The sequence below is a fragment of the Apteryx rowi genome, unplaced genomic scaffold (assembly GCF_003343035.1).
Source record: "Apteryx rowi isolate R43461 unplaced genomic scaffold, aptRow1 scaffold_112, whole genome shotgun sequence".
NCBI classification, from domain to species: Eukaryota; Metazoa; Chordata; class Aves; order Apterygiformes; family Apterygidae; genus Apteryx; species Apteryx rowi.
The window spans coordinates 183,376-208,935 of NW_020447331.1; the positions used below are offsets into that span (position 1 = coordinate 183,376).

The 25,560-nt window shown below is 38.9% G+C and overlaps 1 protein-coding gene across 1 annotated transcript in view; it reads left to right on the forward strand.

The window, feature by feature from the left end:
• ADCY8 (adenylate cyclase 8) overlaps positions 1-25,560 on the forward strand; it is a 129,839-nt gene that overhangs the window by 21,872 nt on the left and 82,407 nt on the right. Inside the window, 1 exon segment of the mRNA XM_026077647.1 lies at positions 9,353-9,502. Within this exon segment, the coding sequence (XP_025933432.1) occupies positions 9,353-9,502 (150 nt within the window).

A 25,560-nucleotide genomic window follows, 5' to 3' on the forward strand; every position in this document is an offset into this window, starting at 1 on the left:
TGTCACTCTCACCCGGACTGGAGTGCCTTTCACAAGACAGCCTTTACTTCTTGATAAAGGATCTAAGAATGAATTTAAGGTTATTACTTTTTGATATTACCTTCTTTTTCCATTGCAAAACAAAAGGGAAAAAAAATGACTAGCAAAATCGTACCTCTTTCCTCCACTTATGGCCACAGCTTGATAATTCAGAGGAAAACCTAGCCTAACATTGCTAGGAAGAAACATGGAAAGCTTCTCCTGTGCAGGCTGTYGCTATAATTCTGCTCAATGCACCAAAATAGGGTTCCCTATATACAAATCATGAGGGCTGACAATTCCRTTGGGAAGAGACGTAGATTATGTACTGCAGGTAATTGTTGGGATACACATACATTTGATCAGAGGAAAACAGCAACACAGTGTGTCAGAGAAGATGAACAGCTGTCAGCCATACAAACGTAATTATCCCTCACTCAGTTTTGACATCCTATTTCGGATAAGAGTCATTATCTAGAGCAATAAAAACAGCTGCGCAGAACACCGCCATGAACACACTTAGTAGAAATATAGACTGGCTAATTCTGTTTTCCTTAAAATGTCGTTAAGCTCTTCCCAATGCTGCAAAGCAGCTTTGATAAAATATTTTCCACCATTCCCCCTAATCAGTTGTATAATCTATTAAGGGAAGTACCAGAAGCTCTTCTGCCTTAGTTGTCTTGCATTTGCTTAGACAAAACTATTGAAATAATTTAGGGAAAATTTCCAAAAGTGATTATCGCTTTAGAAGCCTCGATTTTAGGGTGTCCCTCATGCTCAGTGGTGGTCCCAGGCATTCCCAGACTGGGTGTCAGCTGRAGTGGGAAGTGTTTGTCATGGAAAAATTAGCTATAGTGCCTGATGCCTGGTCCCCAGATATTGATACATCAGAAGTGAGAGAAGGATATTTACAATTCAAATATCTATGTGTAATGCGGGGAGAGAGGGGGCAGGGAACAGCATTTGGTAAGGCTGATCCATAAACCTAGGAAGGATTTTTCATTCCTAATATCTAGGATGTTGTGAGTGTGCTTCCCAATTTCAGGTTAATTTATCATAAATCTTTGTTTAGATTCTGCAGCTTCTATTAAGAGTAATTAATTCCTCTAGAGGCTTCAAATGGAAGGTGGCTTCTATTAAATGTAATTACCTTGGCATTTGTCTTGAACAGTAAATGTGAAGCTTGGAAGGGAGGTCAACTTCTGCATAAAAAATGTAGGGGACGTTTCAGCGTCAGACAGACTGATCTCCATGAACCTGAAACGTGGAAGTGCAGRAAGGGAAACTCCGCAGGAGCTTTACAGTCCCTTCTGAGCGGTGAAGAGGGAAATACCATTACTGCAGTGGCCTCCTAACCTACCCTGACTACCAGGGGCTGCTTCCAGTGTGTTTCTCCTTTGGGCATGCATTTGTGCTGGGCCTTGYTTTTTTCCTGTTTTGTGTAGGCTGTTACAGGATACTCTTGAGTAGACAGCAGGGATAACTGTAATTCTGTACTAGATCTACAGTGGTTTTAAAGTTACACATAAGTATATTCAGAGAGAAAAAAAAAAAGATTCCTACGAGTCTTTTAAGTTTACCTAAATACACAAAAAGAGGTGAAGTTTCAGGAACCAAATGATGATGCCTGGAAGGTTTAGCTTTAGATTTTTCCTGCATGCAGCTGTCTCAGAGTAGAAGGAGACAGAATCTAGCCAGCACACAGAAAACGATGAACAGGGGATGCTGTTCACCTCAGAAGAGGAGACAGTTTATTCCAAATAGGAAGATTTCTGGTATCCATACTAGCATCCTTTGTGCAAAATGATGACAAGAGTGCTGTGCTGCTCAGTGACTGCGAGATGCAACCACCAGATTTCATTGTGTGGTTCAGGAGCAGCTCCTAGACGAGGGACAGATAGATGGTCCAGTAGACTAAAATACCATTCAGCCATGGAGAGCAGTTCCTAAAAACTGAAAATCRTTTACCTATCTCTATTCATTCACCTATATGCATGGGCTATGACCCTGACACTGTCACTGTTCCAGAAAGTCTAGTCACTTTAATATCTATAAAAAGAAAAGCACCAAGAGAAGGTTATAAAAAATCCCAGAATTTTATATATATATATTTTTTTTTTCTGAAGGTTATGCCTGAATCCTAAATGTTACATTAACTCAAAGGGAGTTAAATGTGATGTGCTCAAAATGATTTGTCATTTAGAGCTTTTCAATGACACTAACAGGGTTATATATTTGTTCACCTGCTTCTGTGCACCACTCAAGTTATGTCAGCTCTTACCTGTCTGATATGATAAGATTTTCCTGAAAGACCTCTTCTATTACACCATGTTGCAAAACTTCTGCCATATTTGAAAGCTGATCTGCCAAATTGTATGGTTTGAGTTATCTATGAACAATTTACTCAGACATTCAATTTTCTGCATTTCTAATAGATTCAGTGAGAAGGAAAGAGCAAAAAGGAAATAGCTATTTTTCTAACAGCAAAACAATACTCATTTTCTGAATATTAAAGACATAGTTCTGAATTCTGGCTTGAACTAGAACAATTGATTTTATGCAAATGTATCATTGCTCAGATGGGAAATGGTCTTTGTTTTCTAAATGGTTAGAAATGCAGAAGCAATAGCCATGTTAAGTTATTTTGGAAAAACATGAAGAAAAACATGTCTGAGACCAGCTATTCCCATTGTCAGTAACCTAATCATTCCTTGAGGTACGTCCTGCGTTTTGATAGACAGGTGCAACTTGCATTGCAGGCTATAGATTTTATGCACATTCAGGGTCAGACTGTGCCCTAAGTACACAGTGAAGTCCTCCAGTGCCTGCTCTGGAAGGCACAAGACCAGGCTTCTTAGAAGAGCTCAACTATCCTGGAGGCCTAAATAAGGCATGCATTTTCTAAGAATCTGCCCATGTCCCAGTGGGAGCTGTGGGCAGCTGAACGCTGCAAAACTTAGTTCTAAACTCAAAAGTTTCATTAATTTGTGGTTTAAAGCAAACAAAAGGAAGCCTTTTCATTTTTTTTACAAAAATATCTGTTTTCACGTTTAGCCAATTGGGGGTGGGAAAAAAGAGCTCTCTAAACCACCGTAATGTGTTCTTGACTAAACTTATCATGAAAAAACAACATCCCTTTCACTCTGTCTGTCTTCTCCCGCCTTTCAGTAAGCTATATATATTGGGATCAGATAAAAGAACTGGCATTCACTCCAGCTGTGAGTAGCTACAAAACATCTGTCGTACTTATGCACTGGACAGTATAGAGCATCAGGGACAAACAAGCATTCTGGAAAGTCATGACAGTTCGGGCACCTTTGTGGGACAGGCTGGTCTCCATTAAATCCTGGTGGAAAAGTATCCACAATCTAGAACAAACCAAAAAAGACTAGCATGGCTGCTGGCATTTAGCAGAGTCCCAGGAGAAGTCGGACTGGATGAACTTGGGGAGTAAGAAAACTCCTTACAAGGTGGTTTAATGATAAGGCAGCAACAATTTTGGTTTAATGAGTCGGCAGCCGTGCCAACTTCTGAACGCTCACGTGCTTCCTCTCCCTGTGGAGGCTGTGCTGTGAGCTCAATCAGACGACTGCTCCAGATAGGAAAATCACTGCCAACACCAAATGTTTGTTTTTTAAGTTGGCCAAGTTCCCTGATATAGTTCACAGCATGGACCCACAAATAATTGATCTGGCGCGACAAAGAAGAAGCTGTGCTGTGGGATCAAGGTGGGCAAGAGGCAGTACAGAGATACAGGTACTTACTAGTTTTGCTGCCAAGTGCTTTGATTCATAAAATCATGGTCTCAGCTGGAGAGAGAGGCTTGCCACATCCCAGCAGTAAGAGAGAGTGGTGGAGTCTGCACTGCCAGATGTTCCTGTTCTCTACAAAGAAGAGCATTTTGGTCTCAAATCCCACACTTCTCAGGCAATCCTCACTTCATGCCTGGTGATCAGTTCTTATGGTGTTTTGATAAGAACATAAGATATTTTCCCCCAGAATAACTCAAGCAAGGGGATGGTGGTGAAGGGAGAGAGGGGAATGAGGCTTCTGAGACATTTTAGTTACAGAAAACAACCTTGTGGCAAGCTGCTATTTTTAGTTAAACAACTAATGATGAATCAAAATGCTTCTCCAAACCTAATTAACCAATAATAATTACCATAGCAACCAGTTCTTTATGTGGCACATACTGAAAACACTCTTAAAGAAGCACAACAGCTTTACTTCCCCAGTTTTCCCAAAACAGCCAAGAGCTACTCTAATCCATTGTTGAAGCCAACCCAAAATTAGAAAGCAAAATAGGAAAAGAATTAAACAATTTCCCAAGGGCTCCTTTCAGGAATTAATGAAATTCCTGCTTGTTAGTATTGATCTGCCTTGAGAATGTCTGACTGGAAATTATATTGAAAATGATTTCTTTAGTTTCTTTAGTTTTCTTTAGTTTTCATATATATGTATATGTGTGTATATATATATATATATTTTTTTTTTTTTTGGCCAGATCAGCCCCAGCAATGTTTTGGGGCTTTCTTGTTTTTTTGTTTTTTTCCTACATGGCAGAACAAAATTACCTGCTGAAGATGTTAATAATAGGGTAACTTCTGCAGAAATCATTAGATTATTTGTGTGTAGTTGGGGTAACAATACAGAAGCTCCTCAACTTTCTCTCCTCCTTCTCTACTGTGGTTTCCAAATCAATATATGCTACAGCTGGTTGAACTATTTTTGATGAAGATGGTTTGTGGCAATCACTCTCATTCAGGTTTAGTGAACAATTGACAACCATCTTTCCAATCAGTTGGATCTGCAGAATATTTCTAAAGTGTCCATTAATACTTTTCCTCAGGTTATGGAGGAAATCAGGCAACCACTATACACTCCTTAAGTATCTATTACTGGCAGGTCTCAGAAGGCACTGAATTAGGGGACTATACAGCTGTCCTTATGGCTTCATACTCCTTTATTGGACAATTGCATCTTTTCAAAAAAGAAATGTGACCAAATGCAAATGCATTTCAGTTATGATTTTTGAAGTTTCAAAACTTTTGGCAAATGCAGACTGTTGTCTAAGTCACTCCCAGCTGTTCATAAACTCCAAGGACTCTGCATAAACTCCCAGTCAAGGCAAACTGAATTTGGTGCTTTTTATTGTAGAAATGCCTACAAATTGGTGTTGTTATGCTTAGCCCAGCTCTGCTCTCAACAGCTYAAACTCCCTCACCTGTATCCTACTGAATTTCCTGTTTCCTGAACTACATTCAATTCTGTCTTGATCATCTCTCTGTGGCTGTGATTCACCTATCACTTAGCAACACACTTTTTGAGATACTTCACTGGCTTTCCCATCAATTCTCTTTTCCCTGTTCTCTTACTCTACCATACTGTACCTACTTTGATTAATACTTCTTCCTTGTCAGCTGTGTCCAGTGCTTTTTATTTATTTATTTATTTATTTATTTGCCTGATATCTGGTGGTTCCCAAATCTACTCAAAATGTTATCTTGTTTTTAACTGCCTTGGCAAAGTGCTTTTGATACAGTATATGACAGACAAAAAAGAATGGATTTGAATTAGTGTGTACTGTTGAATTTAGACTTATCTTTCTTGTCTGACCTGCTTCCTCTCCTTTTACTGCCCTTGTTTTTCATATTGACTTTGCAAAGTGCCCCAAGGTGCTTTCACGAAGGACACTTTATAAATGTAAATTTGATTTGACAGGTGATTTTTCTGTGAACTAAGCTCTTAATCACCTCCTCTGAGAAATATAGGAAGCAGAAATTTGAGGTAAAAATTTTAACAGCTACTTCTAGCCACTTGCATAATCTTGTCAAGTAACTTTCTTTAGCTCTTTTCATCTTATTATGTGATTATGTGCCAACTGCATGTTCAGTAGGGACGGTGCTGGTCCTGTAACACTGATATTCCCAGGCAGCATGGTGATAGGTGCCTTCTGTTTGCCTTTTTGCGATATCCAAGAAGCAGACCTCCCCAGAGCCTTTTTTGACATCAAAATATATCGTTCATGGCTTTTTAAGATCACTTGCTGTCCCTGCTACAGCTGCCTATTTGAGTGCTGTGCAAGGTACAATAGACTAAAGGGCTCATAAATGCAGTGAAAAGATATTCTTTTTTTCTCCCTATACCTCAGCTGTCCTCCTGTATGAGCACTGATAATCTTCAGGTCAGTCAAAAATATATGAAACTGTGCACATCTTATGAATCACAATCTGCCTTGTTTTGTGGCCCTGATATGCAGTAGAAAATCCTGCAAGACTTCTGGAATTGGCCACAGTAAGATACAGCAAAAAGGAGTGGCAAATGAGAGACTCAGGTCTTACGTGTCTTTTTTTGTTTGTTCGTTTGTTTAATTAAAAAGATCCACAGATTAATATCCTTGCCAGGTATAGCACTTTACTCTAGATTGGCTTGAATCAGACGACTCTGTGCAAGGAAAGCAGATTCTGCCTCCAACTGAGTAAGCTGTTGTTTTACCTGTAGCAAGTTTTCCATAATTCCCTTTGTCTAAACTGAATTATACACTCATGAAATCTAATTGAAGCCCAAATTCTACTGCATTGCTCTAAGGAGATCTGCTGAAGTGAGTGGCACTAGTTCAGAGCATTAGCAGAGAAGGGTATAAACTGGGCTTGTGTGCAACTTCAATTGAATTTGCAAGCAAACAAGAGCACTGTGGCACCACTTCTGGGGAAAATGTAGATTTCTCCAGCCACCCACAGCCAATTTCAGCTGTCCTACTGCACCGCATAATTCTGAACTCGTGTTTTCTCATGTCAGYTCATCATACATCTATTGGTAGCCTGCACCAGAAAAGTGTTATCTCATGGGCTAAATAACTGCGTTCTCTATTTTATTGTGGTGCAAAAGTGGAAGGTGGCTTGTCTGGGGCGCTCAGTTTCCAGCAGAACAGAGCAAGGCAGAAGGGAAGCAAGCAAGAAGGGAAGAAGCAGTGAACAGAGAGATGGAGTGATGCCCAAACACAGTGAAACTAAATAGTCCAGAATTATTCCCTTTCACAAAGGAAAGGCTGAGGGAGGGTATTCAATAAGTCAATAAAATCATGACTGCTGAGAGGAAGATGAATGGAGAATGATTAGTCACTGTTTCTCCTATTATAAGCATGAGGGGACACTCAAAGAAATGATAAGGCAGTGATTTAAAGCAAACAAAAGGAAACATTGTTATCACAAAGTGCCTAGTGAAATTATAGAAATCTTTGTCATTGAATGCCATAAGGATCAAAGGTGTAATTAACTTCAAAAAGATATCAGAAAAAAATTGCATATAGTAGATCTACCAGGGGCTGTTAAACAGATGGACAGAATATGCCACTTCCAGCTTAGAGGTGCTGTAAACCACAGGATCCTGGAAGCTAGGAAGATGTACTAAAGTAAGATCATTGTAATCATGCCCTACTTCTCACAAGTTTTGCCTAAATGTCTATTACTGGCAAAGGTAAGATAGATCTTTCACTGGAGCCAGGATATGCATTCTTATTTAATCATGGTTTATAAACTGTACATGAAATCCCTGTGCCATCTTAGAACCGCGCTCCAAATTCAGAAATACAGGAACACCTAAAGCTGAAGCTTCTGCCAAATGCCCTTGTTTTGATATCAAATCTCATTTTTGTAACCCATCGTGAATGAGAGGAATGAGACCTGCAGATCTCAGGCACAATGTCRTAACATGATTAGGGAGTTGTACTAAATGTTTTCTCTCTTCTATTAGAATAAGCAAAACTTTGTTATTAGGGAGACTGTTTATCAAATATCACTACAAAAATACAATCTCTAGCCCATGGCATCCCTCAACCTCAGATTGCTGGAGTCTGCAAAACTGTTCTGACAAAATATCACTGAAAGTGTGCTTTATTCTTGTACTTCTGCCTGGTGCCTTATTCTTGTACTTCTACCTAGGCATTCTTGTTGGCCACTATCAGAGATAGGATCCTGAATGAGGAAGACCTGGRCTTTCCTAACATGGCTCTTCTTACATTATGTTCCTGAAGATATTAACCGTAGTGCTATAGACCGTAGCTGTCAGAACCTGGATGGTCCTGCTGGGCAGGTGGTGCTGACACACAGGATAATGCAGGATGCCCCAAGGGTGGTCCACCACTGGGAAGAGGTCCTGAAACGTGAGGTGCCCTCAGTGAGCCACCTTGCCAGCACTGTGGCTGTGACTGCTTCACAGCAGGGAGATGGGTGGCTGCAGTTTTTAGACTTAAAGTGAGTTACTGYAACCTAGCAGCTTCCTTAGCTAATATAAGGGCCAGAGCAGTTTATTCCTAAAACATGCTGCGTTTGAGGAATTTTAATGACTTCTGGACTTACTTTCCACTCTTCCCCTTCCCAAAAGGCTGGCTGAAACTGCAACTGAGAGGAGCTCAGCTGACCTCATAACCACTAGCAGAGATGGGGGGCTGGATAAAGGCGCTGAGGCTGCAGATCCGTGCTCTGTCTATGGTTCACACAAATATTATGCATGTCTTACTTAATTCCCAAACAGTCCTCACTTCAGTAGTGCTCATGTGCTCTACCTCACAAGCATACAAAGCACAAAGAGGTATTTATGAAAGACAAATAAGCCACTGGAATTTACACTGCCCAAGGATCCCAGCCTGTTCGGCTCTTTTAAGTTCATATGTCAAAGGAAAAAGCTGTGACGCACCTTCTACAAGGAAAGGAGAGTGTATCTTGCAGCTCTTACGTAGGCACCAGTGAAGAAAGATGTCTGTTTACACAAGTACAGCCTATGTAAGCATTCGATTATCCTTTCAGCCTCTCCTGTTGAATAGTTCAGGATGCAGATTATGGAAGCTTGTGCTTTGGCATCAGCTAAAAATGAATTTATTTAATTTGGTCAATAACAGAATAACTATTATCACTGATATTAATTCTTAGCTAATTGGCACTCTTTGTTTTCCTTAATATGGCTTTGTTCTCAAACTAAGCCATGAAACAAATCACAAAGTTGCTTTTACAGAAGAGGCAGCGCAAAGACAAATTGTTAATTAAGTTTGTAATCATTCCTGACTAGAGCCGTGTGAGTCAGTTCTTGGAAACATCATTTGTAGTTCAGCTAGAGTTTAATGCCCCCAAATACTGCATATTTCTTCCTAAAGGCAGAGAGAATTTTATATGTTTGATGCCTTTAATTAAGATCCAAGAGATTCTTTTATGCAAACTTTCCTGTTATTTTTACAGCCTACGCGACTGCAGAGCAGTCATTCCCTSTCTCACTCCTTATTTTTCAGACAGATATTTTTGCCTCTGTTGTCTGATCAAATCCTTTTTGTTGTTCCTTGCAGATAGCCGCTCAGGCAGTGTTATTTATGTGTATGAACACCGCAGGAATCTTCATTAGCTACCTATCAGACCGAGCACAACGTCAAGCCTTCCTGGAGACCAGAAGATGTGTAGAAGCCAGACTGAGGCTAGAGACAGAAAACCAGCGACAGGTACGGGGAGAAACACTCCTATTTTTGTGTTAGCTGGAGCTGATAATTTGCCAAGAGCAGGGCGTCTGCTCATTTGTAACCTCCCTGTCTCCGATGCAATGCCACCTGATTTGTACAGGTTAAGTGAGCTGCATGCTGTTATTTTTCTGGTGTGTATTGATCTGACATGACATCTCAGAGATTTTCACTGGGAAAGAGGATGGATAGACAATGCCTATTCRTTGTCTTTTCCCATACAACAACAAGGAGATATTGAATGAAGCTAGCAGCTGGCAGGTTTTTAAAAAATGGTTCTTTAAACAAAGTGTGGTTAAACTGTGAAATGCCTTGCTTCATAGTGTTGTGGATGCTAAAAGTCAAGTGAAAACTAAGAAAGTTAAGGGAAGATAACTCTATCTAGGCAGATAAAATACTAAAACATTTCTTCTGTCTGAGGAATGAATTTTTGGAGCTGTGAGGACACTGCAGGGATATATCACTATTTGCTTTCTCTGTTCTTAAACTCTGCCCTAAAAATCTCCTTTTGGCCACTGTCAGAAATAGCATACTGAGCTAGGTGGACATTAGATCTGAGCTTGTATGGTTGTTCCTATGTACATCATCTTTTCCAATCCAGAAGAGTCATCAGATGAGAGAAAGTTTGCCTCTTATTATCTAATAGTACCAAGGCAGCTGAACTGAGATTTAACACAAGTTACATACATTTTGCATTGTTACTGAAATGTAGATCAGGACAATGTTCTCCTTCTGCTATTTTAAAAGTTGCATTGAGATCAAAATGCAGCCTATACGTATGTTATACTGCTATTTTATTCTCAAATGAACTTAGTGATTTATTTTGCCCTGTTGTACATGCAAATGCATTGCTTCTCCTTTGCATTTTGTTCACTTCTTGAAAGCCATGCTGTTATAAAGAGGTGTAGGAAGATGTCATGTTCTAGGCTTTACACAAGAACCGAAGAACTGACTGTGCTGAGTAATGCAAGTTTTCTAGGCTAGAACTTATCTCCAACTGTCACCAGCTGGGGAGGCTTTGGAGAAAAAGTGAATGCTATCTAGGATTCTCTGTTTTCATCTTAATTGTAGGACCTCATTTGTATGGAGGTTTTTGTGTGGGTTTTTTTTTTTTTTTTTTAGGTTTCTCTTCCTTGTCTAGACTTTTTTTTTTTTTTTTAAATTTAGCTTTCTGTAAGCTTCCACTTACATTACTGTTTTCTGGAGTATTTTATAAAAATCATCATAAAATACCAACAGAAGACTCCCCTATTCCAGATGATTCTGAGGATTTTCCATCAGAACTATTTTATTTTCTTTTGGAAAATAAAGTTTCTACAAAGACAGGGTGCTTTTTGGGGGGAGAAATTCAATTTTGCTGAAATTTTATTTCCCATTAGCAAAATGAAGACAGAGTGCTCCCTTATGGACTGTTTGCTTATTTATTTATTTTTTTTGTTTCCCAGGGTGGGGTAAAGTAGGAATCTGAAGTATTTCATTTCTAATCAGGTTGGTGTGGAGCTCTATATTTTGTCTGGACCCAGCACCTTGCAAGGGGACAGTGCTATGTTATCCCCTGAGGGCAGAAGTTACTGGGAGTTACCCACCGCAGCTGACACTTGCCTGTAACCAAACTGTGGTACACCACAGGCATCTTATGACTGGAAATGCATAAGGGAAAATGAATTCTGGTCAGGGAAAATGACCACAGGAGAAAATATAAACCTCAGGACCCTAAATGAAATAGCTCTTATAAAACTCAATTTAATGTAAAACTTGCCAAATTTTAGGAACAAAATATTCTGACGTATTTCCCATCAAATTTGTTAGAACTCTGTTATTACACATACCAACATATATATATGTAATATATATGTATTACATATATATGTATTATATATTACATAAATATTTCAACTTTCCATTCTGATTTGGGCCAACAACAATAGCAAAAAGTTGTGATAATGGAATATCTTGAGGAAGGGAGATTGTTTCCCTTCTGTTCTGCCCCTTCACTTCTGAAGCAGTGTTCATTTAAGCAATTTCTAAACATATCTTCTTTAAGATGACTGGCAATGTCATACTTTGGATGGCTGCTTCTTTTGAGCAGCTTGATTGTGCTTACTGGATCAGCATCCTCAGGCAATAATCCAAGGACTGCTAGCATTTTTCTATCCTGAAGACATATGTGTTTCATGATACAGAGAATTTTTAGTTGAAAGTAAAAATTATACTACCTAGTAATGCATATCACATTTAAAAAAAAAATCAGGATTAAATTCTGATGAATTTTAATAAGTTAATTCTATAACTTTCCAGAAAATAGCTCTGACATATAAAGTTAAAAAAGAAAGAAAAAAAAAGTATGCAGGCCAATAGCTGTGCTGTGGCTTCTGAAACTGTCTAAAATATGGATGAGGAGCTAAAAAAATGCGGAGTAAATAGAGGAAGACTTCTTAGCATAATTTTTCCAGATAATAATTCCAGGAGTCACAATGTAACCTTAATGTCTTATAGTCAGAAAAACACCAAACAGAAGATGCAAACAAAATTTTCCCTCCTTATCCAGTAACTGCAGGGGCTTTGCCAAAGAAATACAATTGCTTAAAACCTAGACACCTAAAATTTAAGGTCATTTTCATTCTGGAATATACACAGCGGTGAAACATAGGAAAACATATCTATTCCATTTTCATTTCTAAGTGACTACATTCTTTTAACACATGTATTAAGAAGTAACTTAATTACTGTATCTGTATGTCTTCAAAAGAAGATGTTCTCAAAATTGTCCAGCCAGTTTCCCGTAAGCACAAGAAACTTTTGCCTTAATATGGCTGCAAACCTTAATGCTGTTGCACTTCAATTTATTTCTTCTCCCCTTTATATGAACTGTCTAAACATAAGGTTTCTCACAGGTAGGTTAAGCTTTAGTGTCTTCCAGTGTTATTGATCTCTTCTGCAATAATGGGTGGCATGATTAAAATCTCTCGATGTTTTTTCCCACCCCACACAGATTGCATTTCATAAACAGAAATAATAGTAATGATTGTCATAGGTAACTATATTGACATATCACATCATATAAGGAATTAAGAGACAACTCATTCACATACATTCACAATCACCAGAGAGGTCCCATAGGGTCTGGCTTATTTTGTACTTATATAGGTTTAAATCAGAAGACCAGTAAACTTACAGTAAGAAGTAAGGGTAAGCTTACTTCTTACAGGAAGAAACCAATGTGAGTTAAAAATGCAACAAGGAATACTATGCTCTTCCATAAATATTTGCAGAAAAAACACCCAGTCCTTTACAATTATAAAGGTTATATAAATACTTCAGATATACTTCTGTTCATTATTGTGCATTATTAAAACTGAAAAACTAAGCTTCTGAGATGTCAAAATGACTCTTCCAATTTTTCTATATCCCCTATACTTACCATCTCTAATCACCTATTCTTCTAAGAACTATAAATGTTATTGTTATCGTTATTTGGCATTGTGTAATGTCTAAGAGAGCTAGTCATGGAAAGTCATCCAATTGTGAGCCAAGAATTTTATAATCTATATTTTGGAGAAAAGAAGGAGATACACTCAGGCATGTGGAACTGCACAAGGAAATGATAATACTGATAAGTAAAGACCTGTTTGCGTTTCAGAGATTTTTTACAAATCCCCACATGAGTACTTGCAGATTTTCTGGAATACAAATTATCAGCATTTACTATATCAGCTTTTATCTTATGATGGAAAGCAAGAGATGGTGTTCTGCATTTCCTGATAAATTTTTTATAGACAAGATGATATTTTTGCAGTGAACGCAGTTTCATTCATTCATTTGCCTTTGTCCTTTTTGTAGAGTGCAATAAAAATTTAAGGTGAAACCATAAAAATCATAGTTTTTCCCACTCTATTTTGGGGGATGATTTCTTTTTTTGGTGCCACTCTAAGCTGAAATGTGGACAGCTGGATGTGAGAGTTTGTTTTCTGAATGTTGTTATTCTTTTGCAATCTATATTCTCTTTCTTCTTGGGGATGTTTCAGGATTTAAGGGCTTCTTGCTCTATTTCAGTGCTCTTGTGGGGTTTTACAGTTTGACGGGCAAAGCCACTTTGCTCTGGGAAAATGTTTATGTGCCATGTTATAGTTTCAGTCAGAGAACTGCAAATCTGATTTTACTCCATTGGTCCATTCTCCAATTAGAAACAAGCTAGAGAAGGTAGCACAGCCAAGATAATGGGTCAAAAAGTTCCAGTTTACCAGCTATTGGCCAAATCATTAATTCAAATATTTTCTAATGAAATATAGTTACCTGCTTGTGCCTAAGTTATAGTTATTTCAAACAACCAAAAATGGTATACATAAAATATTCTCTAGTTTTGTTTTGTCCACCTGATGATAACCTGTAAACAAAGGACATACTGTGACAAGGTTCTCTGTTTTCTTATATCCATCTAGTTCCAATGACATCATCAGTTTCCACAACCTGTTTGAAGTTTTGGGTCAATATTTTGATTTGGTATCTTTGCATTCCAAGGAGGCTTACAGCCAGTGCTGTACTTTGCCAATAAGCACTTCAAAGACACAGTGTTTTGTTTTACCTTGATTTCACTGTAAGGGCACAGCAGATAATTCTGCTTTCACTATACCTGGGCAATGCAAATGGAAAGTATAACTCTCTTTCTTAATTATCTACTGCAAAACTTTCAAAAAATAATGAATATGTCATTTGCCTCATTGTGAAAATGTCATGTAATTGCCCTCAATGAAGAACAGGAACCTGTATTAAATTTCATTTTCATTTCAATTTCTCTTTATACAGAGTCACTAGCTCTCAAATGAATGACATAATAAATCCACACACATATTGAAATGATGTCTTTATTAAAAATTGCACTAATCATATATCTCTGCTGTCCTTACCTGTTCTTTCCCAAGTAATCCATCTTCACTTGAAATTTGTCTAACATTTTAAACTTTCAAATATTACCACTTAGTTATAAAAAAATCCCTCAGATAACTTTGTCATTCGCTCCACCACCCACACATACACCAAATTATGCATGTCTGAAAACAACTGTTGTGTAAGGAGATTAATACTTTAACTTACAAAACTTCTTATGACTGAAACTGGAAATAGAGTCTGAAAACTACTGGGAAAGAAAGGTCACAAAAGTTAAGGTGTTAACTAATTTTAAAAATCTGACCAGCACTTACTCCTAACACTGGAGCTTTTGTAATAAGATCTCAAAATTACAAGACYGCTATTCATAGAAATAATGGCTAGACTTTCATCCGTTGTCCAAGACCCCTCTAGACCCACAACAAGACTAATGAAGCCCAGATCAAGAAATAGGCAAATGGAGTTGATTTCCAGCTAAATAAAGTTGTTAGACTGCATCCTACTAGTATGAATGACCTTCGGATTGGACTAGTGTTTCAAAAAATTACATAACATCTCTCTGAAATATTTTATTTGCATTATTTCTGGCAGATTTAGAGCATGTGATGGTACCTTATGAAATAAGGATCTTCTTAGCAGTTGTTTGAGATGACAGGTGAAATCAGTGTTGATTTATGTAATGTTTACATTCGTCCTCCGGTGAAGTGCTTGTTCTTGTTCTCACAAGAAGCAGCTGGTTCTGCATCATTTGTGAAAACTCCCTACCTACTACACAGAGCGCTCAGCAACGAGCTGCACTGCCACTGTGCTAGGCTATAGAGAGGACCTAAGACTCAAATCAGACAGAAATCATCCAGTTTTTAACCTTGAAAAGCAAAATAAACAAAATTTTTCTATTTTAATTTAGCATCCTGTTACCGCAGTCTCAGTGGAGTTACCCAGTGCTAAAAGGTAGAAAAGCCACAGTGCATTGAAGTCTATTTTTAGCTGTAGTTTTGACATCCCCCTCCCAATCTTTAGCAAGCAAACCCCTCCCTCTGCAGACATTTTCTCAAATTCCACTGAGAGAAGTTCCTCTCATATGGTTATAAATCTCCTTCTCAGCATCTTCCCAAGCCTTATGAATAATTTCAGGGGAAAAGAGCAATTAAGACAGAGAGTGTCTGGATAAACAACCACTATCTGCCTCTTATCCTGCTTGGATTACTCAGGCAAGAAGGTGCAGGCTGGCATCRTACCTGGTCCACCGAGCTTCCCGGGACATTTCTAACCAAGGCGGCGTGAAGACAAGAATCTGCAGGCAAGATCCTGGGGTTGATCAGATTTGTAGGGAAACAAGAAAAATCCCTTCTTCATTAAGTGTTCTGACAAGAAGAGGCATCTTTGAGAACACCCTAGCAGACATTTCCTCCCCTGGACATCCTGCCACTGGTTTTACTGGCCACCTCCTTTCCAGTTGATCTTGCTGATCTCTTTCTTATAGGGGAGTCCATAAATTCAAGTAAAGCTCACCTGGAAAGCTAGAACAGTTTGGTTATTATTTAATTTGTTTTCCACAATGGATTTGACCTCACCAGCCCCAGAGGACCATTTGTCCAGGTGAGCAGAGGGTTGACTTTTCTCAATATGAACACACTTTCTATTCTTCCGGTGTTGGTACTAGGTCTMTAGAAGGCAAGGACATCCCTTTGTTTTAAGAACTCATCTGTTGCTAGCATATTCCTGTCTGTTATCTGTGGAACAACTGTAATCTTGTCTTAATCTCTTTTTCCATTAAGAAACTGTTCTGGCTGACCATTCGTTTCCCTTCTACCTCTGCTTCCAGAGGATTTTTTCATGCTTTCCCATGCAACAATCTCTATTTCCAATAAATTTAAGAAGCTCTCTGCAGACTGATGAACTCTGCATTTATTTTTAAAGAAGCTTACATGCTGCGTAGGTTTTATCAAGCTCTTGCAAATCTAGATTTTAATCAACCATCCGTACTTTGCAACCTTTAAAGTAATAGAAGATTGGGCTGGGATTGGAAAGGACATTTTAAGAGGGTTAACCATTATAAAGACATCATTTTTGTATTAGTGCTAAGAATATGAAAATTCCTCTAAACTGGTATGAGAATAAAGTTCAGATTTGGTTTAAAAAAGAGTAATCTGAGGTTTAGAGATCCTACAACCTTTCTTTTTCATGGCAGAAGTAGTTTAAAATCCTTGCTAAATAAAAATTGTGATCACAATAATTGATGCTGTATTTTTAAAGGGTAGGCAATAACCTGCCCAAATAAAAATTCTTTGTAAACCTCTGGTTAGAGATTGCATTTTAGATGGCTTTTTTCTTTATATAAGACTTAAATTTTAGTTGTATGAATTTTGTGGCAATCATTCCACTGAGGGAGAAAAGTTTTACACTCCCATTCTCCTGGATGTAATGGGCAGGCAATTCAGCCTTCCCAGCCTGCTGAGTGTGGGATAGCCAGAAAGGTTCATTGCTCTCGAGACTTTCTCTCATAGTGGTGTCCTCTTCTGAAGAACCACAGCTCCAGCAGAAATTTGTTCTCAAAATTTCTCCTCTGGTGCTTAGAGGACCATACTGAAAGTATGTTGTTCATCCAGCAACCTAAGGAATGGATGATACTGCAAACTTTATATTGTTCTTCATGATTCATAGCCATATTGAAAGGTCGACCTCTATTCCCTAAATCCCTTGTCATGCTTCTCCTCCTTCTTGGAAACAACTGTACAATATTTATATACACTTACACTTCTGTGGGTATCAGGGAACAACATATCACAGAAACAGCACATCTATTTTCTAGATCTTCTCGTCTCAAAATGCCGTATCTGCTTATCTCCACTTGCAGTAGAAAATTAACATTTTACATGTCAGATTTTAGGTGCAGTTCCTTCTGATTCTATTTGACTGCACTTCAGGAATTTGCTCATGATATTTGTTTCTTATCCTCAAAACATAACCTACCCTTCTTGTTTTCAAGTAGAAGTAGAAGGTAAAATCAACATATAAAGCATCCTCTGCCTTCTCTCCCACTCCTTGTAAATCCAGAGCGGCAAATGGACTCAAATGGAGTAATGATGATTTACAGCCAATGCTAGGGAAATGAGAATCAGATCCTGAACTGCAATTTATACAGGGAAAAAAGTAACCTTAAAGAGTGTCAGAACTTAAAGCATGGGAGCTTCCCCTAGAAGACATTGGTGAGAAAGCAAACTGTCCTTCCCCTCCCTAGTAGATGCCRTTTCGATTCACTAGTGATAAAGCTAGCCAGCCGTTGGATTCATTAGTGACAAAGCTAGCCTTCCGAAAATCTGTGTGGTTTTGTCATCTTTAAAACTAGTTATTCAAGTGCTGTGCTGGTCAATAGTGAACAGGACGGATTGCTCATTGATCAGTATCTGGTGGCCTGCATCTCCTGTGTTCTCAGCTCATTGCTAAAGAGAGAGGTGTCTAATAAGAAAAAAAAAAAAAAGCCATTATCACAGCTGCCCCTGACTAGCTACCCTTGCTGATAGTCTCAGAAAAGTGAACAAGGGTGAAATGAGTAAAGGGAATGAAATAGTTTCAGCCCCCTACAGCGATGAGACACTTCTGCCACCTGGTCTGCATTATAGTCATGTCTGCTTAAATAGAGAACTCAAGGCTCTGAATTCATCAGTCTAGTACCTTTCCTGAGCTCTAAATATACTTAACCATTTTAAGGTCATTTTTCTTTCTTGTTCAGTATCAGTACTTTATATTAACTTTCCATAGCACCCTGAAATGACTGCAGGAGGACTCTTTCAAAAGTCCTGTCAGGAATTACAATTAATAGAGAATATGTGGTCCAGATAATGGTTTTTAATTATCTATGAACAGTACAAATTATAAGTCAGCCAGAGGCAAGTCACTGATGACATTTCTAAGAYAATTTAAGGTAACATATACATTTTAGATCAAGGTTTTTAAGTATATTAAGTGTTTTTCACAGCCTTGGGATCTATTTCAACAAGCTTATTAAAAGGGATCTGATTTTCAGAAAGTGACCATTACTCCCCCTCCCACCTCCAGAAATCTCACAGAGTAAGTTTTATCCAGCTTGCGCTATTTAAGATTGGAGTCTTGTAAGTCTGTGAAAAGATGAGTTCCTTATTTTGACCAGAATAGATAACCTACTAGATTTTTTTCCATCTCTTTGATCTGAGATGATTTAGTCACATAAAGCTGCACAATAAATGGCATCCAAGCTTGTTTTCTGCCACTTTCCATTTCATTAGCTGCAATAACTGGTACTATTGAGGCATGTGTATATTGCTGAAGTTGCCTAATAATGTCTGAAACAGCAAATAAAGTAACAAAATGGAAAAAAGAAGTATCTAAATGAATAGACAGTATAAACAGTGCAGAACAATTACATGGAGATTCAACAGCAGCAGAGTCGAAACAATCCTAGAACAGTGAAAGTGCACTGAGGCATAGAACTAAAGACATAAAGTCAGAAAAGGACATTCTGATCTTTCAGAACAAAATTGACTTGTAGAAGYTGTGTTAATTTCCCTTACTTTTAACCTTTTTTTACCTTTAATCTCCCTTACTATTTATATAAAATAAAGAATGGCTTAAGATTATGCCTTTATGGTATCAATCTCTAGTATATTTTTCTATCACCTGTCTTTCTCCTGCTTCTAGGGTATGACTTTGTCCTTCCTGTCTGCACTAACTGAATTTATGGAAGTCAACACACTAGAAGAAAGTACAGTACTTGTAGTTGAGCTATTTCTCATATTTCCACAGAAATGTTTTTCTTCTARATAATTTTCTTCTCTACAATCACCTAACACAGAATCAACAAACAGATCATGAGATTTGGAAAAAAAAAATACAAAATTATGTAAAATTTGCCTTAAATACATCTAATGGATTACTACATGTCTGAACAGTATCACTTGCAAGCATGAATTTTCATGTCAACAAGACAGGATAGTAATATACATTGTTTTGTAACTCCTACTTTTCACTGAATGTCTTTGCTAGACGGTCGAATATCACAACAGGGTATCAGTCTAATACACTCTTCATTCATGAAGTGAAAGATCCTGCGTTTGTATCCAGAGGGTCTGGGGTTTGTAGACATTGCTTGTACTCCATAAAGACACATGCTAAGTGTTGTAGCCCATATGGGCACTGAATTTGAGACTTGTATGGCCCTATTGACTCAGCTAAAAGGACTGTGCTGCCCTTCAGAGAGACCTGGACAGGCTGGAGAGGTGGRCSGAGAGGAACCTCATGAAGTTCAACAAAGGCAAGTGCAGGGTCCTGCACCTGGGGACGAATAACCCCATGCASCAGTACAGGTTGGGGGTTGACCTGCTGGAAAGCAGCTCTGCAGAGAAGGACCTGGGAGTGCTGGTGGACACCAAGTTAAGCATGAGSCAGCAATGTGCCCTTGTGGCCAAGAAGGCCAATGGTATCCTGGGSTGCATCAGGAAGAGTGTTGCCAGCAGGTCGAGGGAGGTGATCCTCCCCTTCTACTCAGCCCTGCTGAGGCCACATCTGGAGTACTGCGTCCAGTTCTGGGCTCCCCAGTACAAGAGGGATGTGGCACTACTGGAGCAAGTCCAGCGAAGGGCTACAAAGATGATTAGGGGTCTGGAGCATCTCTCTTATGAGGAAAGACTGAGAGATCTGGGCCTGTTTAGCCTGGAGAAGAGAAGGCTGAGAGGAGATCTTATCAACGTGTACAAGTATCTGAAGGGAGGGTGTCGAGAGGATGGGACCAGACTCTTTTCAGTGGTGCCGAGCGACAGGACGCGAGGCAACGGGCACAAACTGAAACACAGACACTTTCATCTGAACATGAGGAAAAACTTCCTCACTGTGAGGGTGACAGAGCACTGGAAGAGGTTGCCCAGAGAGGTGGTGGAGTCTCCTTCTCTGGAGATATTCAAAACGCGCCTGGATGCAATCCTGTGCAATGTGCTCTAGGTGACCCTGCTTGAGCAGGGGGGTTGGACTAGATGATCTCCAGAGGTCCCTTCCAACCTCAGCGATTCTGTGATTCTGTAATGACAGGACCCTTCAGTCCTTCCCTTCAACATGTGCTACATTTATCACCTCATGCTGTTCTGGGCCACATTACTGGGGAAATGATGGGAAGGAAGTGTTCTTCCTATAAGAAAAAATGTGTGGAAGAAACTGTTTACTTGTCATGTTGCAACAAACCTTATAACACTTCTAAATAACTAATTAGGCACTATTATAAAAAGCCATGACTCTCATAAACACCAAGTTATCCATTTGGAGGAAACCCTGAACTGCCACGTTTCATAGCCAATAGCTAAAGAAAAAGAGACTCCAAAACTTCCTCTGTTATCTGGCCATTGACACCAGATGCCTAAATGGAGCATGCAGCCAAAGACAGGATATGTGGGRATGGTAACTGCCTGAATTCAAATGAAAGAAAGTTGATATGGCTCATATCGCATATTCCAGCAGTAAGCAGTAAAAGCTAACAGTCAAACTCATAACCTCGCACGTCTGAACATATTATTTATTGCAGTTCCTTCCATATTCTGTTAATTACTTGCTATTGTCTCCACAGAAGAGAGAAAGAATGGACGCAAATAGTCCGTCCATTGTGCATTAAGTAAGAATGAAGGAATTTCTCTTTGGAGCTGTTCATCATAATGAAAGGTGCTAATTCCCATTTTCCAGAGTGGCATCTACAATAATTACATCCATTCTGAACATTATCACTTTTTCAGTAGAAAACAATACCATTCTTATCTACTTTCCTTAAACATAATAAAGATTCATGCGCTCCAAAAAAGCTTAAACATTGCTCTGAATAACTCTTTTCTCATGCTATTGTGCCCAGTGCCTAAGACAATATAGCTTCCATGATATTAATTATAAACTTTGTTAAAGCCAAACTTGACAGTTATGGCAAAATGATTCATAAAAATCAATATGGGACAGTGTGGAACAGTTTCTCTAGATTCTCTGTCAAGTTAAACATTTTGGGGGTATGTCCACTCCATTTTTTAAGAACTGTCTTGGGAATAGCCATGAGCAACTCTTGTTCCCCGAACCAACCACTTCCTCCCACACAACTATATCCTAAAAGACATTAAAGATATATGTGTGTTTACCAATCTGGGAATCTGTGTACATGAGGAAGAACAAAACCTGAAAAAAACTGTCTGTCGATCAAGAGGGACTTTTCACCCCTGGGCAAAGCCAACCCTGAAAAAGACATTGAGAAACAAGGAAAATCCCAGGACAGCATAGACAGCATAGGCAGCATTTTGCCGTTTGTCCTGTACTGTCTGAGAGGGACTGGTGCAGATAGCTTACGCAGGCAGCAAACTCTGCAGGGGTGAAGCCCTCACACGTTCTGCAGGGAAACCTCTGGGAGATTGACCTTCCTCTTGGCAACCTCCTGCAGGCCCCATATTGCTTGTTGATGTTTTGGGCTTGTCAGGATTTTGCTTTCTTTGATCAGCTTCAACAGAAAGGTCTCCTGTTTAATTTTTATTCACAGGACTGAGATTTCATGTACTGGTTAACTGAGTCTTCTCAAAAATTATTCCAAAGGTTATTATTTACTCATCAGGGAGCTGTCCCACTTTGCTGTGAATGTGCCCAGATACTTTTGTGCTGTAGTAAGCACAGTTGATACCCCCTGATTTTAGTACAAAACACAGACATCAGTGTCTGCAGACCACAGAGAACTTGTTAAACAAATAATAACTATTGCAGATGCATAAAGCAAGAAGTGGACATTATAGAAAGAATAATGTTACAATCTTGAGGCTTTAAAACAGACTACATGCAATTCATGAAGTTAATTCCCTTCATGACTGCAGGTTTTAATTCACTGTTCCTAAATTTTCCCAAACCAGTAGATATCTAGGGTAAGAGTCAGCTCCGGATTCAGGCATCTCCTAAATTAGGTCTACATGTGCTCTACATCTCTGTGTTCCCACTACAGCCAGATGAGATCTGGTCAACACAGACAACGGAGACCAGAGACGGACGTAGAGACACCAAAGCAGACATTTACATCTGATCTGTTGAATGTCTCTCCAGACTCACTGACTACAGTGGGAGCTTAGGTACACCTACACTGTAGACAACAAAATTCAGGTGTCTGAATCTAGACCTGAATCCTATCATTAGTTTGGTACTGTTAGTGACTGAAGTTGGTCTTTTTCTTTTACTTAATTATTCTTTGGGTTAAAGGTTCTTTTTCACTTATTTACTTCAAAATCTGCCTGCTCCATCTGAAAGATTAGAGCTGAATGGGTTCACGTTGTGAATGACTAATGGTACAATAGATCACCATCTCTTTTATAAAATCTCTTTGTTGCTATCTCTTATTCTTCTAGGAAGATTTTTCTCTTGAACAAATATATCTCTATTCCTTTTCAAACTGCTTAGCACTACTGCTGCTCACCTTTGAATTGTTTCCAGTTAGCCAATTGTTCAACTGGCAAGCTTTCAACAAAGACAGATAATGTAGTTTTCTTCACCCTAGAGTTCATAACACCTTCTTAGATCTTTCTCTGATACAAGAGAACATATTTTTTACCAGTGTCTTTCCCTCCTCCCCGAAAATACCACCTAAGAGACACTGACTAGAAATATGATGACTCTTTAATCATGCAAGTAGCAAGGTACAGAAGACTGTCAAAAAAAAAAAAAAAAAGCAATTTTCTATTCTGTGATTTGCTACTGCTATTTTGCATACGACCTCCAGACAATTGAATCATTCTTGTGGGCCCTTGTTTCTAAATCTGTAAAATCGGAATCATAGTATTTACCTAGGTTAAAGGTGAGCTGTGTGGCAAGGATCTTTATATGAAGGGGACAGTGACTCCTTCATATTCTGTCATATTCTCAAATAACTGCAGACCTTTCTGTACTGCTGGGTTGAAGTAAGGTGATGTGAAAGGCCTGTCAAGAAAGGACGTCTCCTGGTCTATAGAATATTAGTGTCAGCTGTAGGAAAAGAAACGCGGGGCATGATCTGCTCTACAGTCCAGCTCTCCCTGCCTGATCTGTGGAAGGGACCTGGTTCAGCATCCCCACCGGCCTATTAGTCTGTCATGGTGTATGAGCAGCTTAGGACAGCAAAGAACAGTTGAGAACGATGCCTAGAAAGGGAAGAATTTTCACGTCTATTGAAAATTTCAGTAGCAGTGGTTGGACTGCCTCAAATTCTTATATGTGATATCCATAAAGACATACAGACACACATATGCAATTTACGTTACTTTTATAGTAATATTCCTCCATAGCATGACATACATAATACAGATTACGACAAGTGACATGAGCTCTATATGCAATTTGAGTTGGCATTCTGACAAGAGCTCTGCACATGCTACAGTATTAATAGAGGAGGACTGCAATGGAGGCATACTAATCAACCTCTGTTTTATGGGTCATTGCCTGATCTTACATGCAGCCAAGAACATTTAACTTATCTTAATAAGYAGCATGAAGGTTAAGGTATCAAATATGCCGGGCACATTTTTCTTGGCTTAGCRAACATGTGTCAAGTGAACCATCTTTTATTTTAAATAGATGTTCTAGAGCCACTGCTTGATACCTTCTTAAATGAATTCAAACAAGGAACATAAGCCTTTCCTGGCATGAAAAGAAACATGTTCACCATTTTTAGCCATATGTCTATGAAGAAATGGCATTTTCTTATATGCTCTCATCATAGATTTAACAAGCAGCACAATAATAACCAGTCTTTCTGTTTTCTTTATTTTCTTTTGTTTTTGAATTTGTATTCCTATTTGTCTTCCTACAAGGATAAGGTAGGAAAAAATATTTCTTTTTACAGTGAAAAGATTTTGCGCTATTGTGAAAGTATCTTCAGAGAACTCACCAAACACCATAATCATATGGCTCTCTGAAACACTGATGTGATTTATTTAAAGGGTGGATTTATTATATGGTCGTACTGAGCAACCGTAATAGTGAAGGAAAAAAATAGCTTAAAAGCCTGAAAGACACAAAATACCAGAAATACTTCTGGTCCTGCAAGATCTCAGCTTTTGATCAGCAGCTGTTCCCAAACTTGCCATCCCAGGAGGCCCTGGGACATGTGCTTGAGAGAGGTGGAGCTACCCTGTGGTCAGACCCTCCTGTGGGAACCTGGGCTTGCAGGAGTGGAAACAATCCCCTGAGAGACAGATGTAGTTCTTGCTGTCACAAGCACCACACTCAGTTTTTACACATCAGAAGAAGAGGGGAGCATACCAGAATTCCCAGGTGGGAAAAGTGGAAGAAAGTCAACACAACACAGTTGTGCTAAGATTAGTACCACTTACGTGGGGAAAGGGAGGGTCAAAGCTGGTCTTTTTACTGGAATAAAGGATGAGCTCACTGCATGCTTGCTCACTGCTGATCCTGTATCAGCTCTCACTGCCTGTATCATCTTTGCAATGAGCTCTTCTCCCTTTAGGCTTTCATTGTGCTCCCATGATTTTTTTTTGCATTCCTGAAGGCAGCCTTGATTTAGTAAAGTTTTGTAGAGTAGGTGGATTAGAGACTGGCAGCATCCCTGTACTCTCATCTTCTGTGTTAGTGTTTTATGCAGGCAGGTGCCTAGGAGAAAACTGCTATGTCTAAGTGGAGCGTTATGCACATTCACGGCAGCAGAAACTATTAGCAGCCTGTGTTTTGCCTTCTGAAGTAAATGTATAGTTCACCTCAGCTGGGGCTGCCATCTAGAAAAATGAAGGTGTTTTCACAATGTGTTTTCATTGTAGCCAAGAATTGTTTACTGACTACTGACTAGGTCTGCTCAGAGTGGGAATTCTTCATCAATTGCACTGTAAAAGACGTAAGTTAGAAACTATATTGCTTCTTATGAATGCTGGGGAGGGGTTGCTTCATTTTCTCGGATGTTTCATCTACAGCATCTAATGCTGTTGCTATCTAAGGCAGCAGTTTCATGACTATTTTGCCCTTCATTCTTATTCCACCTACCATCCTTCTTCATGCAAGTCACATCTTTGCTCTGTCTTGTTCTCTCTGAGCACCTTTGCTCCTCAAGAAAGGGGCATGATCCACAACCTGGTTAATATTACTTTAAGTTATATCCTCCTTATATAATAAATAATAATATAATATAATAAATAYAATATATT